Here is a 25295-nt window from a genome sequence, read left to right on the forward strand (position 1 = left end):
TTTTGACATCGTGTCGGGGGCAGCGCTCATATGTACGTTCCAAGCGCTCATAGAAGAGATCCTTGGACGCCTCATCCTTCTCTTCCGTCGGGGCATGGGCGCAGATGAGCGAGATGTTGAAGAATCTAGCTTTGATGCGGATTGTGGCTAGGCTTTTTACTTGTAATATAAACATTTCTAAAATAAATGCATTTTTTGATTGTTCTTCGTATTTTCTGTCTTTTTTTAGTGCCTTATTTTGCTTTTTTTGCACTACCTAGTGCCTTTTCCTGCCTTTTTCGCTATTTTGTTTTGCCTTTTTTGCAATACCTAGTGCCTGTTCCTGCCTTTTTCGCTATTTTATTTTGCCTTTTCCAGCCTATTTCGTTATTTTATTTTGCCTTTTCTATAGGTTTTTAGGTCCTAAAAATCCGTTCCCTGCTTATCACCAATGTACAAGGACGGTATAACATCAAATTTAATATTTCTTTTACATACAGGCAACACAAAGGATTTATCACAGTTGAGACAAATACCATTTTTTGAACAGCAAGATATTACCACATTTTTATTTTACTGTAGTTAATTAAATTTTTTAGAATTAAATTTTATTAAAAAAGTTAACAACAACTAACTGAGAGCAACGTTGAAAAATATAGAGCTAAGAAATGAATGAATAAAAAGAAATAAATGCACGTTCCACTGACCGTGGGACTCGAACCCACGACCTTGCGGCTCGTTAATTCGCATTACTGCCGTCTGTCATTGCACAATTTAACGCACAACACACAAAGGGAAAGTATGTACAATGCCTTTTTTTTGGCACTGAGTTAGCTAAAGGGATCACCTAAGAAGCGAAAACTGTTCACTGTAACGACCTGTACCCTAAGTCCTCTCTTTATATTAATTTGTAGGGTGACCTTCTCCCAAGCACAACATTATTGTAAAAAAAGCTAAAATTTATTAACATATAAAAGTAGTTAGAGAATAGGAAATCAAACAAAACCAATTGGATTCTACGTCTTAGACACTCCGCACATTACGCGCCTATTCATAGCAGAGTAATTGTTTCGTCATGCGGAAACGAATGCATAACGACTCCAATCCTGCACACTTGCGCGCCTTGCATAAGCCCTGCTGGAACACACATTACACATTTTCTGGCCGTTCTCTCTTAGTTACACTCTTTCGTGGATATTTCTGCAACAAAATATTGCATGAAGGCTTATGGTTTAATACAATTGGCTCGAGTTCTAGCACAAAATCATTTATCTTCAATTATTTCTTATTAAAATGACAAATAATTTTTATTTCCTACACAAAAAAGTAAACAAATGACGATTTCAAAACGGCAAGCGCCATAGAAAGCTCAATATAAATTGTTGAATATTAGGCGAAAACGTGATTATGAATCGTAATATACAGAGCTCCATTGAAATACATGTGTTCGGCATAAAAGCTTCGTGCTTTAGTATGCCGGAACGATTACACTACTATGACTAGGCGCTTAACGTGCTGAGTGCCTTAAGGTTAGTAAAATACGTTAAAAAAGTGACAAAACCAATACTTTAACACAAACTTTTAAGAAATACAAATGTAAAGGTATTTTTTTCGTTTATTTTGAAACAGTACTAAAACGCTGTCGAATTCTGCTTTTAAACCTATTAGAGTTTACGTAGGAAAGTATTAGCTACAGAATAAAGTAAAACTCAGGTGCTCATCTCTGCTCCTTATATTTTTTTTTGTTTTAACACGCTTATACAAATTAGTTTCACCTGTATGTAACAATGTCCAGCTTTTTAATTACATAGTTCTCACAGAAAGATCTTGAGTAAGAAGTTTTGTAGCCTATTTAGCTTAAGTGTAATATAGTCACGCTTAAAGTAGCTTGGACTTACGTTTAATTTTTGAAATTTTTTTTTCAAGGTGTTGCTTATTTTCGTTATATCATCGAATATACTTCGTATGGAAGAAAATGACTGGCACCGTCAACAAACAAAAAATGTCAAAAATCAACGGGAAGTCCTAACTGCTTCAAACTTGGACTTTTTTAAATAATTAATTAACCCCAACGGGTTTTTACCCTCTATTTCCGCCCAACCGACACGAGAGGCGTAGTCCGCATGACGTACGGAACGTTTTTTTTTTGTTTTGTTTTTTTGTTGTTTGGTGCCGAGTAGTGGAAACAGGAGTTTGTTAAGTGTCGAGACAAGGCGAAGGAGAATTTATATAAGGTGGTGTTGTTTCATCAGCTGTGAGTAGCGTTTCATTGTCAAAATTTTGTATTTCGTTAGCGAGTGAGTGAAAACGTGAGAGTGTTTGTATTTTCTGTCGCCCTTTTTCATTCGGGGAAGAATAGCTGAAATTTGACAATGGCCCGCTAAAAGCAAAAACAAAATACAAGTAATTATTGTATTTGTTGAATCGATACCACCTTATATGTATTCGCCTTGTGTCGAGATCTAAAACTATTCAGCTACAGAATCAAATTCATCAGCTGATCGGATATGCTAAAGATAGTATTTCAATTATTGAGAGTGAAAATGATAGTTTTCTTTACATAAATATCGAGTCCGATATGTCAAACGTGCTGGAATGAGAGTTAAAATCTTGACATAAACAACGAAATGGTTCGTTTAGTTCAAAATTAGTTTTGCATGGCTTCAAAAACAGAGGTCGAAAGTTTCTTCACACTCGAGAGGGAGCATTAAAATTTACCTCAGTCAGGAGGGCCGGTCTATTAATCAAGCTTGTCTTAATTTTACGATAAATATTATACCTAGCATTTGTCTACGACTTGCGAGTGTAGGCAAATTTATGAGCTTTGGACGACTTGTGTGAGGCGGGAGATTGTAATCTGAATCCCAGTTAAAATCACACAATACAAAAAGCAATAATTGTTTTTGAATTGATTCAATCCTTTCTGAATGAACTTGGTAGCGGGGATTCCAAACAATAGATCCGTATTCTAGTATAGGTCTAACTAAAGTGATCAAAAGAGCTTTTGTAAAATAAGGATCCTTGAACTCTTTTGACCATCGCTTTACAAATGCAAAAACGCCTTTGGCTTTATTGACTGTAACATTAATATAATGGTTGAAGCTGAGTTTAGAATCCATTGCGATACTGATCGACAAAATTAGATACCTGCTCCAGATTATAATTTGATATTGAATAAGCAGCTGGTTGAACAGCCCTCCGAGAGAAATACATAACTTTAAATTTTTTAAGGTTTAGTGGCATATAGTTTGCATTACACCAACTAACCACGTTGCTCAGATCCCCTTTCTTCGATAGAGGACAATGTTTTAAAAAGTTTCACATCATCGGCATACATTAAAATTTTTGAATATTATATTATAGAAGAAATATCATTAATGAATATCAGGAACAGAATTGGAACAAGGTGGCTTCCCTGAGGAACTCCTGAAGAAACTTTAATGATGTTGTAAGAAATTTTTTTAAAAATAACTCCTTATGAGAGGTAAGAAGAGATCCATTGAACAAAACTGGCCTGAAAGCCGATAAGGTCGAGTGTACGGATGAGTAACGAGTGACATACTTTGTCAAAAGCTTTACTGAAATCGGTGTATATTACGTCGGTATGAGCATTGTCTCTAAAACCTTTTGAGACGTGAGTTGTAAACTCCAATAAATTAGTGATAGAAGATTTTCTTTCAGAAAACCCGTTTTGAGATTGTGAAATTGAAGAAGATATAATAGAGGACTTCGGAACATCATCAACGTAAACGAGATCCAAGACCTTTCCAAACTTATTTGGACATATATTTATTTTTTTAGGCAAAGTTCCGCCATATCCTCCAGAAATACATTGTCACTATCTCTAGATGAAACTGGTACAACATCGGTGTCAATAATGTTCCATGAAATGTGCGGCAGATTTAAATCGCCTAACCCAATCATACAATCGGATACCGTAAGCATTGCATTTACGGACTCAAGTAAAGAAACTAGCTGCATATATACTGATACGGCAGAATTAGGAGGGATGTAGCAAAGAGCTAAATAAACATAGCTCTTTCCAGCCTGTACGCGTATACATTTAAATTCGGTATATTTAATGACCGGAACACTAACTTCCTCGGATGATATCGCTGAATGCACCGCAAAAAGAACACCACCGCCGATTCTGTCCTCGCGGTCGCTCCTGTATATTTGATATTCGTTTGGACTAATTTCGGAATTAAAAATATGAGGCTTGAGCCATGTTTCGGTCAAGGAAATAATATTATAATTGCAGTCAAAACCTTTTAAATATAAGTCATATAATAGGTATTCAAACCTCTAACGTTTTGATAGTAAATAGTTAAATTAGACTTGCGAGTTCAACTTTTTCGTAATGATGTCTGAAATGCGCGATTCCGAGTTATTCGGAGGAACTAAGTTAGACAGTGCAGCTTCAGATGTTGATGGCAACACTGTTAAATCAACGGTTTGATTGACGTTATTATTTTTAGATGTAGACCTAGTGGATATGGCTTTAGATAGCGGACGCTCCAATGCCTGAGGGCATGGAGAAGAAAGATTATTAAGTTCCAAGGACTGGGATTGAGGATTTTTCTGAGTAGATTCAGTGGCAATCTTTTTAGGTGGACTACTAACACGCCTACATTTATTTTCTCGGCTATTCTCAGAGTGTGGAGGGTTGTCGAGACATGTGAAAGACTTAAACATTTTTTCATAATGCTTAAATTTCTCAACAAGCACCCTTCCCGTAAGCATCCTTCCCGATCTCTGAAAAACCATTTCTGGACTGGCTAAAGAATTTATATAAATCAACTTTGGTTGATCTACATTTTTGACCTTACCAGCGAAGACCCTTTCCCTCATTAATAGCGTCTTATACACTACCGCTCAAAACAGCACATTATATATGGGCAATCCCATTGCAGAGCCAGCATGACACATGAGAAATTTTAAAATGGCAATGTTAAAAATGGTATTTATTTATAGGTTTTAGAAGCAAAAAAGGAAAAATGTTTTGAAAACGTTGTATCAATCAGAGAACCAATCAGATGGTAAATATCAGTTTGAAAGCTATGTAGCGAACAGTTTTAAATACACTGTTTTTGACACCTAATAAACACAACGCAAACAGCTGTGACAAAGATGAAACAGCAGAAATGACAAAAGGACAGAAAGAGCAAAAACAATGTGCACAAACAAAAACAATTGTACAACAACAATATATTATATGAAACAAAATACTCGGCACATGCAATTAAGAATATCAAGTTACATTAATCAAATTTACAGGAAATATTGATATCTTACTTATCTTTAAATAGTGCACCAGACGTTTATTCACACTTTTTTAATTTTTTACTTTATTAAGCGTAAACAGCTTTATAAAACACGAAATTTAAACAGAGTCCAAAAAAGCACAGCTCACAGCTTTGACGTTTGCGTTTTGTTAAACTAAAATTTAATGGGCTATAAAACTCCATACTGAAAATCTTTCTAAGAAATCTAATTAGAAAGCTCGAAATTTACCAGACGCCATACTGGATCCGCCATTTTGAATTTTGCAATTCTGACAGCAGATTGGTAATTAGTGATCCCGAAAACCCCTTGGTACGAAATTTCGAATCATTATTTAAAAGCTTCGAATTTTGGCCGCACTTTTGGATTTCGGCTGCACTGTGCGGTGTAGTGCTCAATTCTCTATTTGATGCACTACACAATTTTGTTATATCGAAATTAGTCGCAGCACCAAAAAGCACCAAGCTTTCAGTCGAATGAATTAAGTTGGTTGAAGCAGCGTTTCCACGACAACCGAATTACGTGCTTTGCTTTCTCAATTATGAACGGCCTACTGTTAATTTAAAGCTTAGTAAGTAAACGCGGGTGCCTTCTTGGCCTATGTGGCCATCATAAAAGCTATGATCACCTGTCCAAAGGATACCCTAGGTGTCATTACAGGAATTCCTCCTTTGGCTATTCTAATTGAAAAAATATCTGCTGGAGCGCCTTACGGCTGCCCAAAACAATAACCATGAATAGTGAAGATTTTCTGGGTCATTTGGAGATTCTCAAGCTATTCCTGGATGATCCCGCTATCTACCAACCCTACAAGGTCAGAATTCTTGGAAGGGACTGTTGTGAAGTGATTGACGAAGGGTCCCAAATATGGTATACCGGCGGATCGAAGATGAAACACGGAAGTACTGTGGCAAGCATCAAGGCTTGTGGACCACCAGGAAGCCCACAATATATGAAGGGTTTGGAGGCAACGAAAGGGCTGACTGTTTCACAAAGCATGGAGCCCAAATGCGCTTGCATGGTACATCTAAAGGATACACTGCAGAACTATTTAGGAGCTGGGAAGAATCTCAGCAATGAGAGGAGGGTGTTAGTAATATGACTGCCTAGGTAGCAAGATAAGGTGCCATTTGAATAAAATGGGGCTTTCTGAAGAGATGGATTGCAGGTTTTTGGGATGGCGCACAGTGCCGTCTAAGTGGGCAAAAATCGAAAAATTCGTTATCTGCAATGTGAACTTGCTTGGTATTTTTGTAAAGACAATTTATCCACTAAAAAGAATTAAACAGACATTTCCCTAAAAAATTAATTATATGCCGCCAGGAAGCCATAAAGTCGACAAATTTTATACTAAGAATTTTAATAAGAGCATAGCCATGCGTAAGCTCTTCACAGAAAAAAATGTCAAAAATATATTCTTTGAAATAAAATGTTGGTTTGACGTTTCTTGTTTCCATATAGATAGTAGAGAATTACAGGAATTAAAATTTTGGAATAAAATTAAACACAGGGTGTCCTTGCGGTGTTCCAAAAAAACAATTTTTTTAAACAAAATTTCAAAAAATGCTAAATTTTAATGGAATGAATAGAAAATCTATGTAAAAATTGGTTATTTTTTATTATTTTATTAAATAGTACGGGCTTTTAGCTTTCAAAAGAAGAAATAAAAACCTGCTAATTTTTTGCACTTTCTGAAGTAATGCGTTTTGCGCTAATGCATAAAATAAGTTTTTCATTTTTTGTCAGTGCCTTGAGATCTCCACGATTCGTTCCATTTTCAAAATTGAAGTGTCAGATTAAAAAGCTTGACCTGTGGACAATAGAGGGTTTATTTTTTTTTAAAGAGTTGCCACCTGTTAAAAATTAGATTGTTAAAAAATTAGATAAACTTTTTTTTATAAATTAAATTAATTATTAAGACATGGGTATCAATCGAAATGTGTATTAGCTACATGCAGAGAGCTGCCACCTGTTAAAAAAATTTAATTTCACTTGAATTAAAGGAATTAGGTAATTGAAATAGATAGGTATCACCATAAGGGAGCCATACGAAAGAGGTTTAAGAAGGTTTTAGTTTAAAGATAAAACGAATAGGGTTGCCACCTGTTTGTAAAGTCGAATTTAGTTAAACTAAAATAATAATTATGTCAAAACATAGGACTACGTCATCGTATTTGTTGTTCTATTACAAATACATACATTGTCAATCAGTGGTTTCCTTTTAAATTACTGTACTCTTAAATTCACTCAGGAATGATTTTACTCTCCACTTATTTCTTGCTAACTATGTCAAATTTTTTCATTTGTCTGATACTCATCTTGATATACATATTTCAGTTACCTTATTCCCTTAATTAAAATGAGTTTGATTTTTTAAACATGTGGCAATCCTTCAACGTGCCATTTAGGGGTAAAGTATTTTCAAAACTAGTTTAATTGATATCCATATTGTCATATCTAACTCATTTAACTTATTAAATAATTTTAATAAAATTTGTAACAGGTGGCAACCCTTTTCAAAAAAAAACCTTATTGCACAGCTACAGGCCAAGCACTGTCATTTGACACCTCACTTTTGGAAATAGAACAAACTATATGTACATATATACCTATGTAAAAGCCACAAGAACCCAAATTTTCAACTTCAAACTGCATTTACAGTGAAAGTATGAAAGTCATCCAAAAACCAATTGCATTTTTGAATTTATCGTCCTCAATTTCACTAAGAAGCGAATTTTCATTTAAATCCGTCCATAATTCTATTTTTGCCCACATTTCATATGGAAGGGAAGCACTGTGTGGCGGAGGAAACCTCAGAGCATATTCTATGTGATTTCCCACGTATCATAAATAGCAGACTGACACACCTTGGGGAACGATTACACAGGCCTACAAAATTTAAAAAAGTTCAGACCCTGGGACTAGCTTATACTTTTCTAAAGGCTTTTGTTGCGCTGAATCTGAATCCAGAATCAGTTTTGCTCGACTGGCTCAGGTTTTCGAGATATTTGAGCCTAAGCATGCGAAAACCCCGACTTTTTGCTATATTCGTCATGTATTTTCATCAAGAATAGTTAATTTTTATATTATCAGGTACATATATTATATATCATATATATATCATGTATATTATATGTAGAATATCAAATGAAATTCCTAGAGAATTTCTCATGCATTCATTTCTTCGTTAAATTCTTAAACGAAATAAGTTTTCTCTATGCACGCGCCCTTATACACATACATTCATTATGTAAATAAAGACGCCTAAACGTATACCACAAATTGTTTCTTTTCGTGTTGTATCTTTCAAGCATTTGTGCAAAGAAGTAATGTCGCAAAACTCATAAACTTCAATGGACAATATCTCAGGTTTAAAACAAGATATCTCGTTGAGTTAAACAGCATTATCAAGGGGAAATATTTTATTTCCTTTTTGGTTGTTGTTGTTTCCGACAGGGTGGGTATATGATGTATTATGGAACGAATTTCCGTCATCCCTTGTCAAATTTGGTTTGGAGACAAACCGGTTTCGGCGTTGTGCCATCTTCAGTGTCATTTTTCGTTCTGCATAATTTTTGTTGGTTGCTCGTATTTATACTCCTTGTTAACTACCTCTTTCTTTTGTTAGGTACGTCTTTTTAGTTTTGCAGTGTTTGCGGTGCTCAATAGGTAGATGAATTGTTTTGGCTCGTTTTTGACGGCAGGTAGAAGTCCGTGATTTTTACCCCCTTTGTTTTTGCAGTCGGTGTATTCCCTTCCATATCTGTCCTTAATATTTTCTTGTTGTCATTCTTCTTCTTGTACAGTAGTTTTAGAGGTTCAAACAGTACGTCCGATGCAGTATTTATTTGCTCATTTATTATTTGTCCTTTGAAGGTCTTCTGTTTATATATTTCCATATTTTCTAATATATTCAATCTTTGTCCTTTATGTTGTACACGGAGAAGTTCTGTTGTTTGTCCAATCTTCATTGGTGTGCATTTATTTTTGATCATGTGATTCGCGAAGTTCGATTCTATTGCAGCCTCTGGTTTTCGTTTTTTCTTATTATAATCCCTTATGTGTTCTCGATACCTTGTTCTTATATTTCGCCCTGTTTGTCCTATGTAACTGTGTCGGCACTCACAGGTTAACTTGTAAACACCCTGTTTATCTAGCGGGTCTTCCTCGCTTATTTTCTCTTTCAATATATTTCCCACTGTGTTCCTTGTTTTAAATGATGTCTGAATGTCGTACTTATGAAAGAATTTGGCAAGTTTGTAAGATGTCTTTCCTGTGTAAGTTAGAGCTGCCCAAGTTTTTTTATTGTTTTCCTCTTTGCTAGTCTTTTTCGATTTTGTGTCCTTTCTTAACTTCTCCACCAGGCCTCTCCTATATCCGTTATTTTCCGCAATGGCATATATTGTATCCAGTTCCTTCTTGTAGCATTCTTCTGTTAGAGGGGTCCTTTCAAGCCTCGTTATTAGTTGTTTAAATGCTGCATTTTTGTGTTGCTGTGGGTGGTTTGAGCTATTGTGTATAATTGTGTCTGTGGCTGTTGGTTTTCTGTATATTTCGAACTCTATCTTGTTCGTGGTATCGTTTATTTTAATTGTTAAATCCAGATAGTTAATCTTTCTTTCCTCTTCCGTTTCCATGGTGAATTTTATATTCTGGTGTTGTTTGTTGAGATAGTCTAGTATCTGTTTCTCTTTGTTTCCCTCTATTAGACATATTACATCATCGACATATCTCGCGTAGAATTTTACTCCTAGGTTGGTCGATAGGTTTTTCATGTATTTCTCCTCCAGTGTTTGCATGAATACTTCCATGAGTATTGCTGACGTCGGATTGCCCATTCCTAACCCGTTAATCTGTTTATATATCTTATTGTTGAACCGGAAGTAGTTTTGTTTTAATGTAACCTTCAACGCGTTTATTATTTCCGTGACAGCTTCTCTTTTCATTTTTCCCATCAGTATTTCTTGTACGGTCTTTATGGTTTCTATTGTTGGTATCGATGGGTAAAGGTCCTTGATGTCGAATGATACGAATTTAGTGTTTTCGTTGATCTTCAATGATTTCATCTTCTCGATTAGTTCCGTTGTATTTGTAATAGTATATTTATTGCTTAGATCCAGACTATCCTTCAGCAGCGTCTTTAGGTGCTTGGAGAGTCTGTATCCGGGAGAAGACTTGTAATTAATGATAGGTCTCATCGGGGTGCCTGGTTTGTGTGTCTTCGGCAAGGCAATCAACAGAGGGACACTCGGGTTCATAAGTGTGTTGAAATATTTTACTTTCAAATGGTTTATTGAATTTTCTAAAAAAACGAACTATTCTTTATCAAAATACATGACGAATATAGCAAAAAGTCGGGGTTTTCGCATGTTTAGGCTCAAATATCTCGAAAACCTGAGCCAATCGAGCAAAAATGATTCTGGATTCAGATTCAGCGCATCAAAAACCTTTGGAAAAGTGTAAGCTGATCCCAGGGTCTGAAAAATGTCGGCCTGTGTTATCCTCTCTAATCTAGCCGAATGTCGGAGTTATTACAACTAGGGTTTAGCACAATAGATCTTCCTATTGTGCCCCTATGGACAGACGCTATAGAAGCTGCACGCTTCTTGGGTCTCCTGTTGTTGACAACAAACTACTGAGAGACTAGCCGATCTGGGTGGGATTGTTGTAGCCGCTACAACAACAAAAACAACAACAACAACAGCAACAACAGATCTTCTCAGATCGCGTCGCGAGTATTCCCGGCATAATAACAATAACAATAAAGATACATATATTTGTACAAGTCTGTCAAGTAACATCAATTTTTATACGGAGCTTATTTGTTTTTATTGTACTAGCTGTGTTATAATAATATAGATTGGCGCTTACACAACATGTTGGTGATTGGCCGAGCTTCTCCTCCGAATTGTGGCGCGCGCCTTGATGTTGTCACACAAAGGGGACTAGCTGTGTTATAGTTGCAATTACTTTACAAATCCGGTTACATGCTTCGTTATATTACACGTAGTGTTCTTGTAGGGACAGCATGCGAAAGCAAGCAAACACACTATAACTTTTTGCTCACACTTGGTTATGGTAGCCCCCACGGTGGAGAGAATACAGAGGTGGCGCCGATGACGATACCGCTACTCGGCTCTCAGTGATTTTGACAGAATCAGCTGTTTTGATGACGTCATAGTAGAGAAGACAGCAGTAGTGATGTGCTGAGTCAATACTTTTAAGTACCCAATACTCTCGATACTCGGTACCGAAAAATTTAGGTTTCGAATAAAAGCGCACATAGGCCAAAAATATGGAAAAAAACGCCTAACAAAACCCGAATGTAAGAGCCAATAGAGTTTTTTACTGATTCAAATGAAAGATGTATATATGTCGGTTCGATGCCATAATACAGAGAAACCCTTACTTGTTTGAAGCATTTTTGTTCCAGCTGAATCGGACGATATCATTTTTGTAGGCCTGGGACAGATTCTGTAACCAGTTAACGACAATTTTCGAATCGGTATCGGTTTTGTCGACGTTTGATATCAAATATTTGTAAGTCAACAAGTGCGATATCGATCCGAAACTTGTCGCTAACTGGCTACAGAATCTCTCCCCTGAAAGGCTTCTTCATCCGTCAAAGTATTTTTCTTGAACCTTGGATCGACTAAGGTTAAAACTGATAAAATAATATTTTTCTGTGGCGATAAGTTCAAGTGTTTTAGCCGATATCATATAAATTAGTAATGAAAGTTTTTTCTAAACCTGAAATGCATATAATGGCGAGGGTTTAATGTAAATAATCGGTATCGGATACCGAAATCTTTTTTAAGCATTGGGTACCGAGTATTCGAGTACAATTCAGCACATCACTAGTCGCCCTCATTCTCGCCGATCTCAGTTGTCAACTCTACGATGACGTCACGCTAAAATTACTCTCACGAATTCTGCTGCAATCGGCGCAATCTTGTATTCTATCATTCTTGGGTAGCCCCCATATTTTTCATTACTTCACATAAAATTTCGATTATGTTTTCAAATGTAAATTAATTAATCTGTCAAAAATTGTTCACTGTGAAAACTTTTTTTACAAATTTTTGTGGCTGTGAAAAAGAACGGTTGGGCGTGTTTCTCAAAACCATCATCTTGTGATAAGAAATATCTTGTCTTAAACTCACAATAATATATAACGAAACGATAAAGTGAAAAAATTCAATTTTCACTGACATTGAATTTTTCATTTTCACTTCACTGTTTCATAGAACCAGAATTGGCCCGTTCGCATTTATTTTCAACCTCTCACAAGAAAAAATGAGTAAAATCAAATTGGTAGCATATACTCGATGGAACCAAAAATTGCAGGCACACATAAGTATAAATATTTATATTTTGAGTATGTTCTTGTTTTGGTGAGAATTATTTATAGTACTTTTAAAAATTTTGCTCAATTGTGATGGCTCATGATTAAGTACACCAATTTTATTAGTAATTAGCATGCGGTTTTCGTACACTTTAATATCCGGAAAGGTACAGAAAACGTTTATAATTTATCGTGCATTTTTCATATCCGAATTAAAATATTTGTTCTAAGTGAGCATTTATAAAATGTATACTAGGCATGTTAGTCCCGGGATCCCGGGTTCCCGAAAATCCCGGTACTCTTGGCAAATAATCAAGGGATTTTCGGGATTTGTAATGTGCACTGATGGCAATAATAGAAATTCATTTTCTTGACCAGTATTGGCTATATTTCTTTTTTTTTTATTTAATAATTAATATTTTTTATAAATGTCTAGCTCATTATTCATATAACACCGTGCGATAGTAAATTATAAACACAAATATCAATATATTCGCGAAACCATGGGCCTAATATAGTAAAATTGCGTATTTAGTCTTTCAGTCTGACGTCGCTAATTCGAAAATGTTTTAAAAAATTCCGTGAAATGTGCTCAGAGAAGAAGTATGGGTATCAAATTAAATAGTAAATTCTGTAGAATTTAAACAGATTCAATTTTTTGGAGCGTGAGGGCTGGTAAGTATTGAAAATGTAATTTTAAAATTGTATATTTGAAATTTCGCAAACTTTGAAAAAAAAATTATGTGTTAAGGACTTATATAAACTCGACAACATCCTTGAATTTTGTCCTTCTAACTTTATCAACTTAAAAAATTACCTATTCGTCCTTGTGAATCCAAAAATTTTAATGTTTTTAAATTCTAAAGAAATTTTCTCTTTCATATAGTACCCATATTTTTATTCTACATTGCATTAAATTTTTTTTTAATAATTTTTGGAATTAATCATGTCTTTGAGATTACAAAGTCCTTTAAAATAAATCCTGACGCCAGAGAAAAATAAAATAAAAACGCCACTTTAAATAAAAAAGTAGGTTTCAAACCCATTTATTTATTATTTATTTTAAGGTAGGAGAGCTTCCCAAACAATATATAAGCAATTTTTTCGATGTAAGTTGTTGAAAAGTAATGAATATCTTAATCCCGGGATTGTGATATCGACATTCCGAAAATCCCGGGGATCGTAAAAAGCTAAAAAATTAAGACCCCTAATGTATATGTATGAGGCAGTAGCTGAGTGTGCAGGGGAGCGTGCTACCACCCGTTGGCTTCCAGGAAGTCCCGGGTTCCTATGCTGTTAGACGCAATAAAAAGATTCGTTATTTGTTGCTTTATTTTTTCCAAAAAATTAAAAAGCAAAATATAGAAAAAAGGTTTCTTCTTAACAGCGGTCGCCGCTCGGCAGGCAATGACAAACCTCCGAGTGTATTTCTGCCATCAAAAGCATCTTCTTATAAAAACACAATCGCCGTTGGGGGTCGGCGTAAAACTGTAGGTCCCTTCCCTTTGTGTGACAACATCAAGGCGCACGCCACAAATCAGAGGAAAAGCTCGGCCAAACACTAACATATGTGTAAGCGCTAATCTATTATTATTATGAAAAAGCATCTGTGAAGTGCGGAAAAGAAGCGTATTCAACGAAAAATTCATTGAGACAGATTTAAAAAAAAAATCCGAGAACATAATCGTTTCAGAACCATTTTCGGTATTTTTCTATACGAGCCTTTCTGCAGCACACTTTAGTGGGAAAAGGGATCGCCAAAGTATTTGAACATGACATCGAAAAGGACAAAAATTCGCATTTCATCAACTTTTCTTTCCGTTTTCGGATACATTTTCGTATTTTTTGCTGGCTGGGTACCCATAGCTATTTAGTGCGATGTTAGTTTATAAACAATTTATGAAAACATTTAAGGGATTCGCTTAAACTCGTAAAGTCTCAAACCGTGTAAAGCTCGTAAATTTACGAGGCTTTAATGGGAACGCCCCTTTGGGAAAAGGTGTAAATAGGTGCGTAAAGTGACTGTTTGACAGATCAACCAGGATTTTGTGAAGCAATATTTGTTTCGTAGTATTTTCCATAACATTCCGCCATCTTGTCTCTATCACTCTTGGCTAAAATACAATTAAAAATGCCGAAAATGAGCAGAAAACCTAAGTCAATACAGTTAGTGGATGAAATTCATTCATTTTATTCGCGTGTTATTTTTTCATTGATTTTCATTATTTTATCAAACATTTTAGTATAAAAATGTCTTCCTCTCGGCAACACTGAAGTTTACGAGGTCGTTTGCGCATCAAATTTGACTCGGAAATTTACGAGGGGATCGTAAATAGAGCTCCATACAAATTTTGACAGTTATTTTACGAGGCTCGTAAAATTACGAGCTTTACGAGGCTTTTACGAGTTTAAGGGAAGAGTCCTATTACTGCTACACATATATAACACATTTGGCGCGTTCATAAGTCGTAGCTGTTGGGTAACCGTTGGCTGTTTGTTTTAGAAACGCACAGTTGAGTAGTTACGCTCAGCCCAAGAGTTGGCAACTTTCCGCCATGTTTTCCAGCGAAAAATTTTTACGCTACCTGAACTCAACGTGTTGGGCTTAGCCTAAACAGCTGATCGAAAAGACTTACGCCGCTTATATTAAATTTAATGCCGCTTTGTTAAGAGGTAGTTGCAAACAAATTTATTATATTTTATATTACTGACGTGATAAAGTAACTAAAATATTTTATAATAATACTACGTTTCTAAATATATGTTTTTAAGATGTTTGCTATATAATTTTACACTGTTTAATTCATTGTAACATTGAACGATTTTTTCAACATGGCGGCCGCTCAGCGTTGAATTCTAAATAGTATCGGCGCAACTATCTCCATTTGTTGCAATTTCATTTGTTCAGCTGTTCATTTGGCAGCATATTCATCAAGCCGTTTCTAAGACGTAATTGCTGGGTTCAACAGTTGCCAGCAGTTTCGTAGCAGATGAGCTAAACAGCTACGTCTTATGAACGCGACCATTGCAACATGCTTGTTGGATTAAAACTCCCGATATTTAAAAATAACTATGAGAGTTAATATATAGGGGCGAGATTGCATGCAACTACTGCTATTGTACATTTAACGCGAAAACTCACCAATCGGAATCCAGATCTGAATGCCTATCGACAATATCTGTTTTCCTGTAATAAAAATTGTATTCAATTTTAATTTCATGAAATATTTATATATGTATGTACATTAGACCGTATCACAATACATGGGCCAAAAAAAATTCAATTTGAACGATTTTGAACACTCGCTAGGAGTAGGGTTGCCAGATTTTTTATGCGCGAAATCAGTACGCTAGACTTTTTCATGTTAAACAAGTAAGAGAGTCTAAGTTCGGGCGGAGCCGAACATTAAATACCCGGCGCAAGTATTAAAGATATGTTTTTCACCTTTCCGAAAGCTACACCCCGGATCAATTTTGAGTAAATTAGCGTCCTTAAATTTCGAAATATTGAAGTTTTAAGCATTTCTGAAATGTATCTTTATATGAAAAGCGGCCGTAATTTTAGTCCGATTTCAACAATTTTCAACGTTTTGCTTTTATGTGGCAAGCACAATAAGCCTACCGAGTTTGGTACAAATTTGTAGAACGGTTACTGAGATAGATATCTGTGATCATAAGTGAGCGGTGCCACGCCCATTTTCCAAAATTTTATCATAAACGTATTTCTTGGTAAAGAATTGTTGCAAGCATCAATTTTGAATAAATTAGCTTTAATATTTACTGATTTATCGAATATTTCGTATTTCTCTAAATTACCGTTATATGGGATGTGGGCGTGGTTATTGTCCGATTTTAAAAATTTTCGGACATTTGGTATGCTATACCAAGGCCAACAACTGTGCCAAGTTGGGAAGAAATTGGTGGGCGTGGCTACGGCCATTTTCCAAAAATTTATAATGTTCTTATTTTTCGTCGAAAAATCACTGTAAATATCAATTGTGAGTGAATAATCTTCCGTAGTTACTAAAATATCGCAGTTTTCGTATTTCTGAAAATTTCCGTTATATGGGAGGTAGGCGTGGTTATTGTCCGATTTTGCCCATTTTCAATACCATCCGTCCTACGCCAGAAAGAAGTGCACGTACCAAGTTTCGTTAAGATATCTCAATTTTTACTGGAGTTATCGTGTGCACAGACGGACGGACAGACAGTCACCGCTTAATCGGTTTCTCTTTTCATTCTGATCATTTATGTATACATTTGTCTATATCTATCTCGATTCGTTTTGCCTGTTACAAACAACCATTATGTGAACAAAGTTATAATACCCTTGAGCACAAGTGCGCTCCGGTATAAAAATCAGAATGTAAGTAACATATAATATTTAAAACGCCAGAGTACTTGTTTTTAAGAATATTTGGGTATATAAATAAAACATAGTTCATAAAAATAAAAGTGTTATTCATTTTAACATGAATGTACACTAGGGTGATTCAAAAACAGTAAAGTCGGAATTGTAATGCTCTCACCTCTAGGATTGTTCTATATCGAAAAAAAGTATACCCCTATTTTTTATTTTGAAATCAAAAAATAGTTAGAGGTCGCTCAAGGCGCTCAAAGTTTTCCACGTATTTTTATATGGCAAAAAAAAAACACTTTTTCGTAGATATGGTATAGAATTCTTGAAAATCAATATTTTCGATCGTAAAGCTCTCGTTCTCTTCAGGAGACTTCCAATAACAATACTGAGTTGTTTATTTAATCAGTTTTTATTTATTTTTTTTTTTTTATTGAGCTTTGTACCACGATTGTTTATTAGGAAAAATTGAAAAAGCAACAAAGTCTAAGCGGTAGAAGTTATAGCAGCTATTTCGGAGATCACCACGTCTCCTCATCAGACTTTTTTTTCTAGACTTCAGCAGGCATCGAACCTGCGTAATCGATGTGCACAGTCAGAAGCGTTTACTACTGAGCTATGAACACCCCGTAAACTCTTGCTGCTAACTTATTTTCGTTATTCAACCAACTACTATCAAGTGCAGCTGATTTGCCGCTTTTAAACTTGACAGCGTGGTTGTTGTTGTCAATTCTACACATCCATTTGCTTATTTGCTTTATTGTATAGTTTCAGGCAGGCTCTTCCTAAACTATGTATTTGTTAATGTTATTGTGGCTTATTAACATTTTTTATCCTAATAAACAATCGTGGTGCAAAGCTCAATAAAAACACTAAAAATAAAATGTTAATAAACCACAATAACATTGACAAATAACGATTTTTTATTGTTCCTCCTATTGCATTTTTCGGGGTTTTTGTAGGTTTTTGGCGGACATATAAATTATTGTTGCGATGAAAAACTTGTTAACTAAACAATTGAGTATTATTACTGGGAATCTCCTGCAGATAAACAGAGCTTAGCGATAGAAAAATATTGATTTTTAAGAATTCTATACCATTTCTACGAAAAGGTTTTTTCCCCCCATATAAAATACATGGAAGNAAAAATAAAATGTTAATAAACCACAATAACATTGACAAATAACGATTTTTTATTGTTCCTCCTATTGCATTTTTCGGGGTTTTTGTAGGTTTTTGGCGGACATATAAATTATTGTTGCGATGAAAAACTTGTTAACTAAACAATTGAGTATTATTACTGGGAATCTCCTGCAGATAAACAGAGCTTAGCGATAGAAAAATATTGATTTTTAAGAATTCTATACCATTTCTACGAAAAGGTTTTTTCCCCCCATATAAAATACATGGAAGACTTTGGGCGCTTTGAGAGACCTCTAAATATTTTTTGATTTCAAAATAAAAAGATTGGGGTCTATTTTTTTTGGTATAGAACAATCCTAGGGGGTGAGAGCATAAAAATTCCGACCATACTTTTTCACATACATTTTTGGATCACCCTAATGTATACATCATTGCATACAGAAGCCAATAAATTATTTTATAATTATGACTTTTTTAATAGCAATAATGAGATCATCTCCATCTTCAGTGTTTAAATAATCAAAGAATTCTATACATTTCATTTTAAAATTACTTTTAATTTGCAGTCCACTTTAAAAAATTTTAATTAGAAGCTGACTTCTCTCTTTGTGCCAGAAGGCAAACTTTATACTGTAGATCCTCTCAGTTGCTTCGTTTGAATGTGGTATTGAAAAAAAAATTACATATTTTTTCAAACTGTGAAAAAGTACCACTATTTAAGGACTTCATCTGTACTTCCTCATGGCTTAAATTAATTTTTTCAACTACGCAAAAAATTTTAAATACTAATAATTTGCTAAAAAGAGTATCTAACTCTATGCCTTGTAAGCAAAACTCTTTTACAATGTCAGTAAATTGTGAAAAAAGAATTGTAAGTTATAGGCATAAGCCACTCAAATATTAAAATTTGTTGTTATTAAACTGAAAGTTATTTTCGAGATAACTAACAACACACGACAAAAAAACGTCAGCCTTCTTTTTAAATAATTTAAGTAAGATCCATCATATCATCGCAACTGGTACGTAACGACCCGGCGAGAGGCGATTGATCTGTTTGCGATATTAATTCCTTGGTCATATCAAACATTATCTGAAACATGTCAACCATAATTAAATTATTTTCTTCTTACTTCTTACAGTACAGTTTGAGAAAGTTCCAACGTTATGTAAAAACCGTAAGAAAATCCTAAAGTATTTTGTTTGATTCTTTTTTTGTTGTTGGTGTTTCTGACAGGGTAAGAGTGTGATGTAATGGGGAACGATTTTCCGTCATCCCTTGTCAAATTTGGTTTGGAGACAAACCGGTTTCGGCGTTGTGCCAACTTCAGTGACATTTTTCATTCGAAAACGCACAACGCCGAAACCGGTTTGTCTCCAAACCTATTGTTTGAATTGAAAATTCAGTACAAATCAGTACACATTTTGAAAATCAGGTCATTAACGTACTGATTGAAGAAATTAATAAAATCAGAGCAATAGTTGAAAAATCAGTACTGTACTGATAAAATCAGTACGTGTTGCAACCGTATCTAGGAGGGTATTTCAGGAAATAATTTTTTTGGCACCCTGTAAAAACGTTTTAATCGGTATTTGATGTGGATACAGTGTGTTTAGGGGCTCTATAAGTTTGTTTTTCGTTATGCAGACGCAAGCAAGAAATATAAATTTTTTTTATAACTATGGATTTAATTATAAAATTTTATTTATTATTTGTTTTTAAATAATAGTTTAACAAACAACAGTTTTATTTGCTTGACATCACATAGAAATTTATTTTACTTCGGCGGACGTAATATTACAACCAGGACCAGAGCAGAGAAGTTAACATCTCGCCACAAACACACATCGTGATCAGCGTTGCCGCAAGCTTGAAAAAAATGTATTAGGTGCCAAGCAGAAGAAGTATCAAAAGCAAACAAAACTGTTGTTTCTTAAACTTTTGTTTAAAAAACAAATAATAAATAAAATTTTATAACTAAATCCATAGTTATAAAAAAAAATATATTTATTGCTTCTGTCTGCTTATTTGCATAACGAAAAACAAACTTATAGAGCCCCTAAACCACACAAAATCCTTGCGCAACCCGAGACTTGTACAAGTCAATATTGTGGAAATTACTACAGCATAAAATTGCGCACACCTTATTTTGAAGGAACATTGCTCAAGTAAATATGTGCAAGAAATATGAACGCGCGTTGTATATTTTGATAGCTTCAGCTTTAAAACGTAAAAAAATAAATTTAAAAACAAAATAATTTTTTTCTACGCTTTTATCCATATTTTGCAGCACGACCTGGACACCAAAATCACACCTAGACTACAAATTTCGCAGTTGTCGCCATGCGCAGCACAAATTATTGTACAATAACTCAAGAATGAGCAAAATATTTAAATAATTTTTATTTTAGCGCAATAACTGCGCAATTTAGTACAAACGATCCCATACAGCACACAAACGACCGACGGAAGCCCGATATAGCGTAATGTTTTTGTGTAGTTTAGGGGCCCTATAACAGCGGCGTGTGCAAAGAAGTTCCGGGTTGTGTTTCCCTTATAAGAGTTACCAAATCAAACTTATAAATATCTATATATAAATTGTGAGACTTTAAATAACAAGATAAAAAATATCTGCCTTTAGACTAGTAATACTATTCACAGTTTTCAAAAATTCATTTCTGCCAGCCGAAAGTATCAAAATACGGCATTTGGGAACAAAAAAGTATAAAATATTACAATTTAGAAACAAAAATATTAAAAATTATACAATTGTGTCAAAACGGCACCGCTGATCGTGATGGAAAACGAAGTTAGTTAACATCTTGTCGTCATAGCGGCGATGGAATTAACAGCGTCAGCCGAGGGAAAATACTGCTAAAGTAACAGAGGCTGCGCCGCTTTTGATACCCTTGCTTGCCTCACCGCTCGTGCCATAAATTCAAATCGGTTCGATAGTCGACATGCGTCTTCTGTATACTGTTTATTCTGTGGTAATACTTCTTTTTATTATTATTTTACCTTCCTTTTATTAGCTCGGGATGTAACTATGTAATATTGATGCGCCTAAAATATGCAGCGTTTTCTATTCTCAAGTTACATACCTGATGACAGTACGAATGGCAATTATAATAGGGAGGTTTTAGTTTTTTAAACTACAATTTTATTATTGTATCAATGGAGTAACGCAATACCAGTAGCCTCAATGCAATGAATAAGGGAAAATTATTGAGGCGACTTGTATTGCGTTACTCCATTGATACCACAATACAATGAAACCCGCTTAAGTACCAAAGCCCCCCCCCCCGCTTAAGTAACCGACATTTTTGGGCAATGTGAATTTTTGAATGTAATCTGAAGAAAATCCCTCCCTTAAGTACCTCCCCGCTTATTTACCCAACCCGCCTAAGTACCTCAATTTTTCGTACCCCATTTACAATTTTACTTATAATTTTCCCCTTTTAAGTGCTCTTTTAAAATTCCTTAAAATATTTACGTATTTTCAAATTCAGTAGCAGCGCTACACACCTTCGGCAAAAAAATTCAACGGTAACTTTTAGCCACTTGAAAGTTGCACATTACTACACTAAAATTGAATTGCTATAAAACTTTGTACTCAAAACACACATCTGAGAAAACAAAATTTAAATTTTCATGAATTTTTTTCTTTAAGTGTTCTATAAAATCTTAAGCTTAGGTTTACATGGTATTTGTTAGGGAATGAACTGTATTTTAATTGAAAAATCTTAAATAAATACGTATACTTCATTAAATGTTTATGTTTTATTCAAGGATTTACATATTTATGTAAGTTAACAAAAAGATGTAACTACATCAATAATTATGTTCGCTTAAGTACCCGCATCGAGGTACTTAAGCGGGTTCTTTTAAGTACCCAACCCGTCTAAGTACCTAAAAAAGCTGACATTTTTCGGGAGGTACTTAAGCGGGTTTTACTGTAAGTCCATCCCAAAAAATGATCAGTTTATGCTTGGTATGTACATATATGTATATGTATGTATGCACATATGTAGTACCACAGAATAAACAGTATACAGAAGACGCATGCCGACTATCGACCAATTTGATTTGATAGCACGAGGGGTGAGGCTAGGGTTGCCAGTTTCTGAAACGAACAAAGGAGTACATTTCTATTTTCGATAGAAAAAAAACAGTACAACACACAAAAAAGGAGTACAATTTTTTTTTTAATTTTCTGTACAATTTATTGTTACAAATTACCATTATTTAGGTACAAACAAAGATATCTTAGATATATTTTTCAACAATAAATGTTAAAAATAAATAACTAAATTCTACAATATAATTCCAGACTCTTCCTGAATGTATGGTCATTTTTTTAATTTAAGCCTTAAAATTAATTTAATATTTTTCTGACTTTTATACCCGAGCACCTACCTGGCTACAACCATGCTTACACCTTTTCACTATCACACTTAACTTTGCTTACTAAGTAGTGTTAGCCACAATATGAATGGCAAAGTACAGAGCGTAAAATAATAACTGTCGCACAGTTTTTTTTGAAAAATAAAAGGACCATTTATAGATTTTGCAAAAAAAAAGGATTTTGTTGTTAACTTTGTAAATATCTTATTTTAATTTTATTAGTTAATTTTAAAATTTTAATCCTTATTTGCATTTTCCATCTTTAGGAGATAAGTACATATCTCTTCAGGTGTATTTTTTCTTAGACTTTGTATAAAAACAAGTAATTTTTAGCAAAAAAAAAACCGACTTCAACTCCCATATAAAAAAAAAATATATATATATATATCTCATGATCCACTGATCGGAACTCAACCAGATTAGTATGGGACCACCTCCGAGACAAAAGAATTATCGAAATCGGTTGACGTGGTCCAAAGTTATGCGGTAACATACATAAAAAAAAAAAAAAAAAAAAAAAAAAGATTCCGACGAACTGATAACCTCCTCCTTTTTTGGAAGTCGGTTAAAAAGAATAAAAAACTGTATGGGGTTGGTCGAATGAATGGCTTCCTAGTCACCAGTTCCGAGTCTATTCGATTGCTGAGTATGATTTTAACACGTACTCTTATGTAGATAATTCTTTTGGCGACGACTGTGGTTGTGCCGCGTTCAAAGAAATCATGTCACCATCGACAAAGCGTTCAGATAATGAAGATAACAAATTGGAAGCTGTGGCCCGTAGCTCGTCATTTTCAATGTGTTCACAGCTTATGACCTTATGTTGGGTAAAAGGGGAGTATAAATGACTCAAATGGGGGAAATCAGCCTATAGTTACAGAAGATATGTAATAAAGCAACCGACGAAGACCGCTGGTAAACCCAAATGAAGGGTAAAATTTAAAAACTAAATAAAATTTAAGTAATTTTTACTTGCGCTTTTCTCTCTAAGTATTTACTGCTGGTAAACCCAATTGAAGGTTAAAATGTAAATACTAGTTAATAAAATTTAAGTAAAATATGTGGAAAATTAACAATGAACTACTTTTTTCGCAAAATCTATAAAGGACCATTTTATTTTTTCACAAAAAACTGTGCGACAGTTATTATTTTACACCCTGTTTATGATAAAATATTAATAGCTGGAAAAAGGAGTACAAAAGAAGTTCAAAATTAAGAAAGGATTACATTTTCAGAATTTTTTTTTTGAAGTACAAGCGACTACATTGCAATACCCTCATCATGTCGGTCTCCTTGCCGCTGGGGATGGGGCTTAAGTGATGCTATGTCAGTCATACTGGTGTGCCGGGCACAGCACCATGAACCAAGAGGGGTACTGGGTATAGGACTGGAGTCTGCAGCTGCTCACCCGTAGTTCGTGTGGCGGCCGTGGGCTGCAGCTCCTATTCGTAGACGCCCGCACCGACGTTCCCCAACCCAACCGATTCCTTTAACCTCCCCCCTTACCTATCACCCCACCTATATATTGCCGACCACTCTCCCCCTTTCCCTCCTCTGGAAAGCACTTTAAGCCAGTGGTGTTGAGGTACCCGTGCCGATGGATGAATGGCCAGTAGTGCTTAAAGAACTGGTCGCTAACGGTCCCCTCCGATGCCCGGGCAAGGTCGGTTGTATAAGTGCCTTACCACGGTATGCCGGCTCTGCCGGGGTGGACCACCCTTCCGAGCATACTCGTGGGAACAAAAAACTAATGAACAAAAACAATAATAAAAACAAAAAACAAAACACAAACACAAATTTCGAAGAGAGGAGAGATGTCTCGGAAGACATCCTGAGCGCAGATGAGGATGTGCTCCTGGCTTCCAGTCAGGACTCTGCACGCTCTTCGATAACAATACCGGTGAGCGCTAAGCCTATCGATTCCGACAATACCCCATCTTCCTCAAAGAAAGGAGGAAAACCAAGTCCTCGGGGGTGGCCCTCAAGTCGAGGTACAACAGGGCTGTCTTCATTCTTGACAAGATTGCCAAGAATGCAGCGGCCGGTACTGTACACCCCAAGGATAAAGAAGACAGTCGCAGGTGCAATGAGGTGGTGGAGGAGTACAGGAGGTACCTTACTTCAAAACCAACCAAGAAGCCTGTGGCAGTTAAACGAAGTAGACCTAAGGAGGAGTCTNCCAGCAAGAAGAAACGGCGGCGAAACGACGGTACTGTGAGGTGGCCAGGGATCACCTTCAGGTCGCGCTTGTCGACGAAGCCACAGGCAGCGGTAAGCCCGTTCAGGAGAGGTGGGTCGAGATCGAGTCAAAACTCTCTGAACGGGTGGGCGACTACCGGTTTGAGAATCCGGACAACCCTAATCCAGGATTTGACTCCAGTGAGTCCCTGAGGGGTTGCCGGATTTTCAAATGTAGAGATGAGTTCTCTAGGGAATTCCTCGACAAGTGCGTAGCCGAGCTCGGCAACGCCTGGGAGGGTTTGAAGTTCAAACTAATCCCTGCCGAGGAGGTACCTAGGAAACCCAGGGCCCGCATTTGGCTGCCGAAGATTGCTATGGACAGCGACAAGTTGATCCGCTTCCTGCAACGGCAGAATCCAGAAATACCCATGAGTGACTGGGTAGTAATTCGTGCAGAAAAGCCTCTAGAGGGTGCGCAGAGTTCTTCGTACTTTCTGAGGCTTAACGAAGAAAGTATTGAGCCATTGCAAAAAATGGACAACAAGCTGCTCTTCGGGGTGAGAACAGCGAAACTAAAAATATTCCGCTCCAATGAGCCGATTCCA

At 35.6% G+C, this 25295-nt stretch overlaps 1 protein-coding gene across 1 annotated transcript in view; it reads right to left on the reverse strand.

Moving 5' to 3' along the window:
* Positions 1–25295, reverse strand: part of Cngl (Cyclic nucleotide-gated ion channel-like) — a 477360-nt gene that overhangs the window by 434837 nt on the left and 17228 nt on the right. Inside the window, exon 4 of the mRNA XM_017629793.1 lies at positions 15750–15794. Within this exon, the coding sequence (XP_017485282.1) occupies positions 15750–15794 (45 nt within the window). The remainder of the gene's footprint in view (positions 1–15749; positions 15795–25295) is intronic.

This window comes from Rhagoletis zephyria, unplaced genomic scaffold (assembly GCF_001687245.7).
Source record: "Rhagoletis zephyria isolate East Lansing unplaced genomic scaffold, Rhagoletis_zephyria_1.1 Rzeph_scaffold_00084, whole genome shotgun sequence".
Lineage (NCBI taxonomy): Eukaryota > Metazoa > Arthropoda > Insecta > Diptera > Tephritidae > Rhagoletis > Rhagoletis zephyria.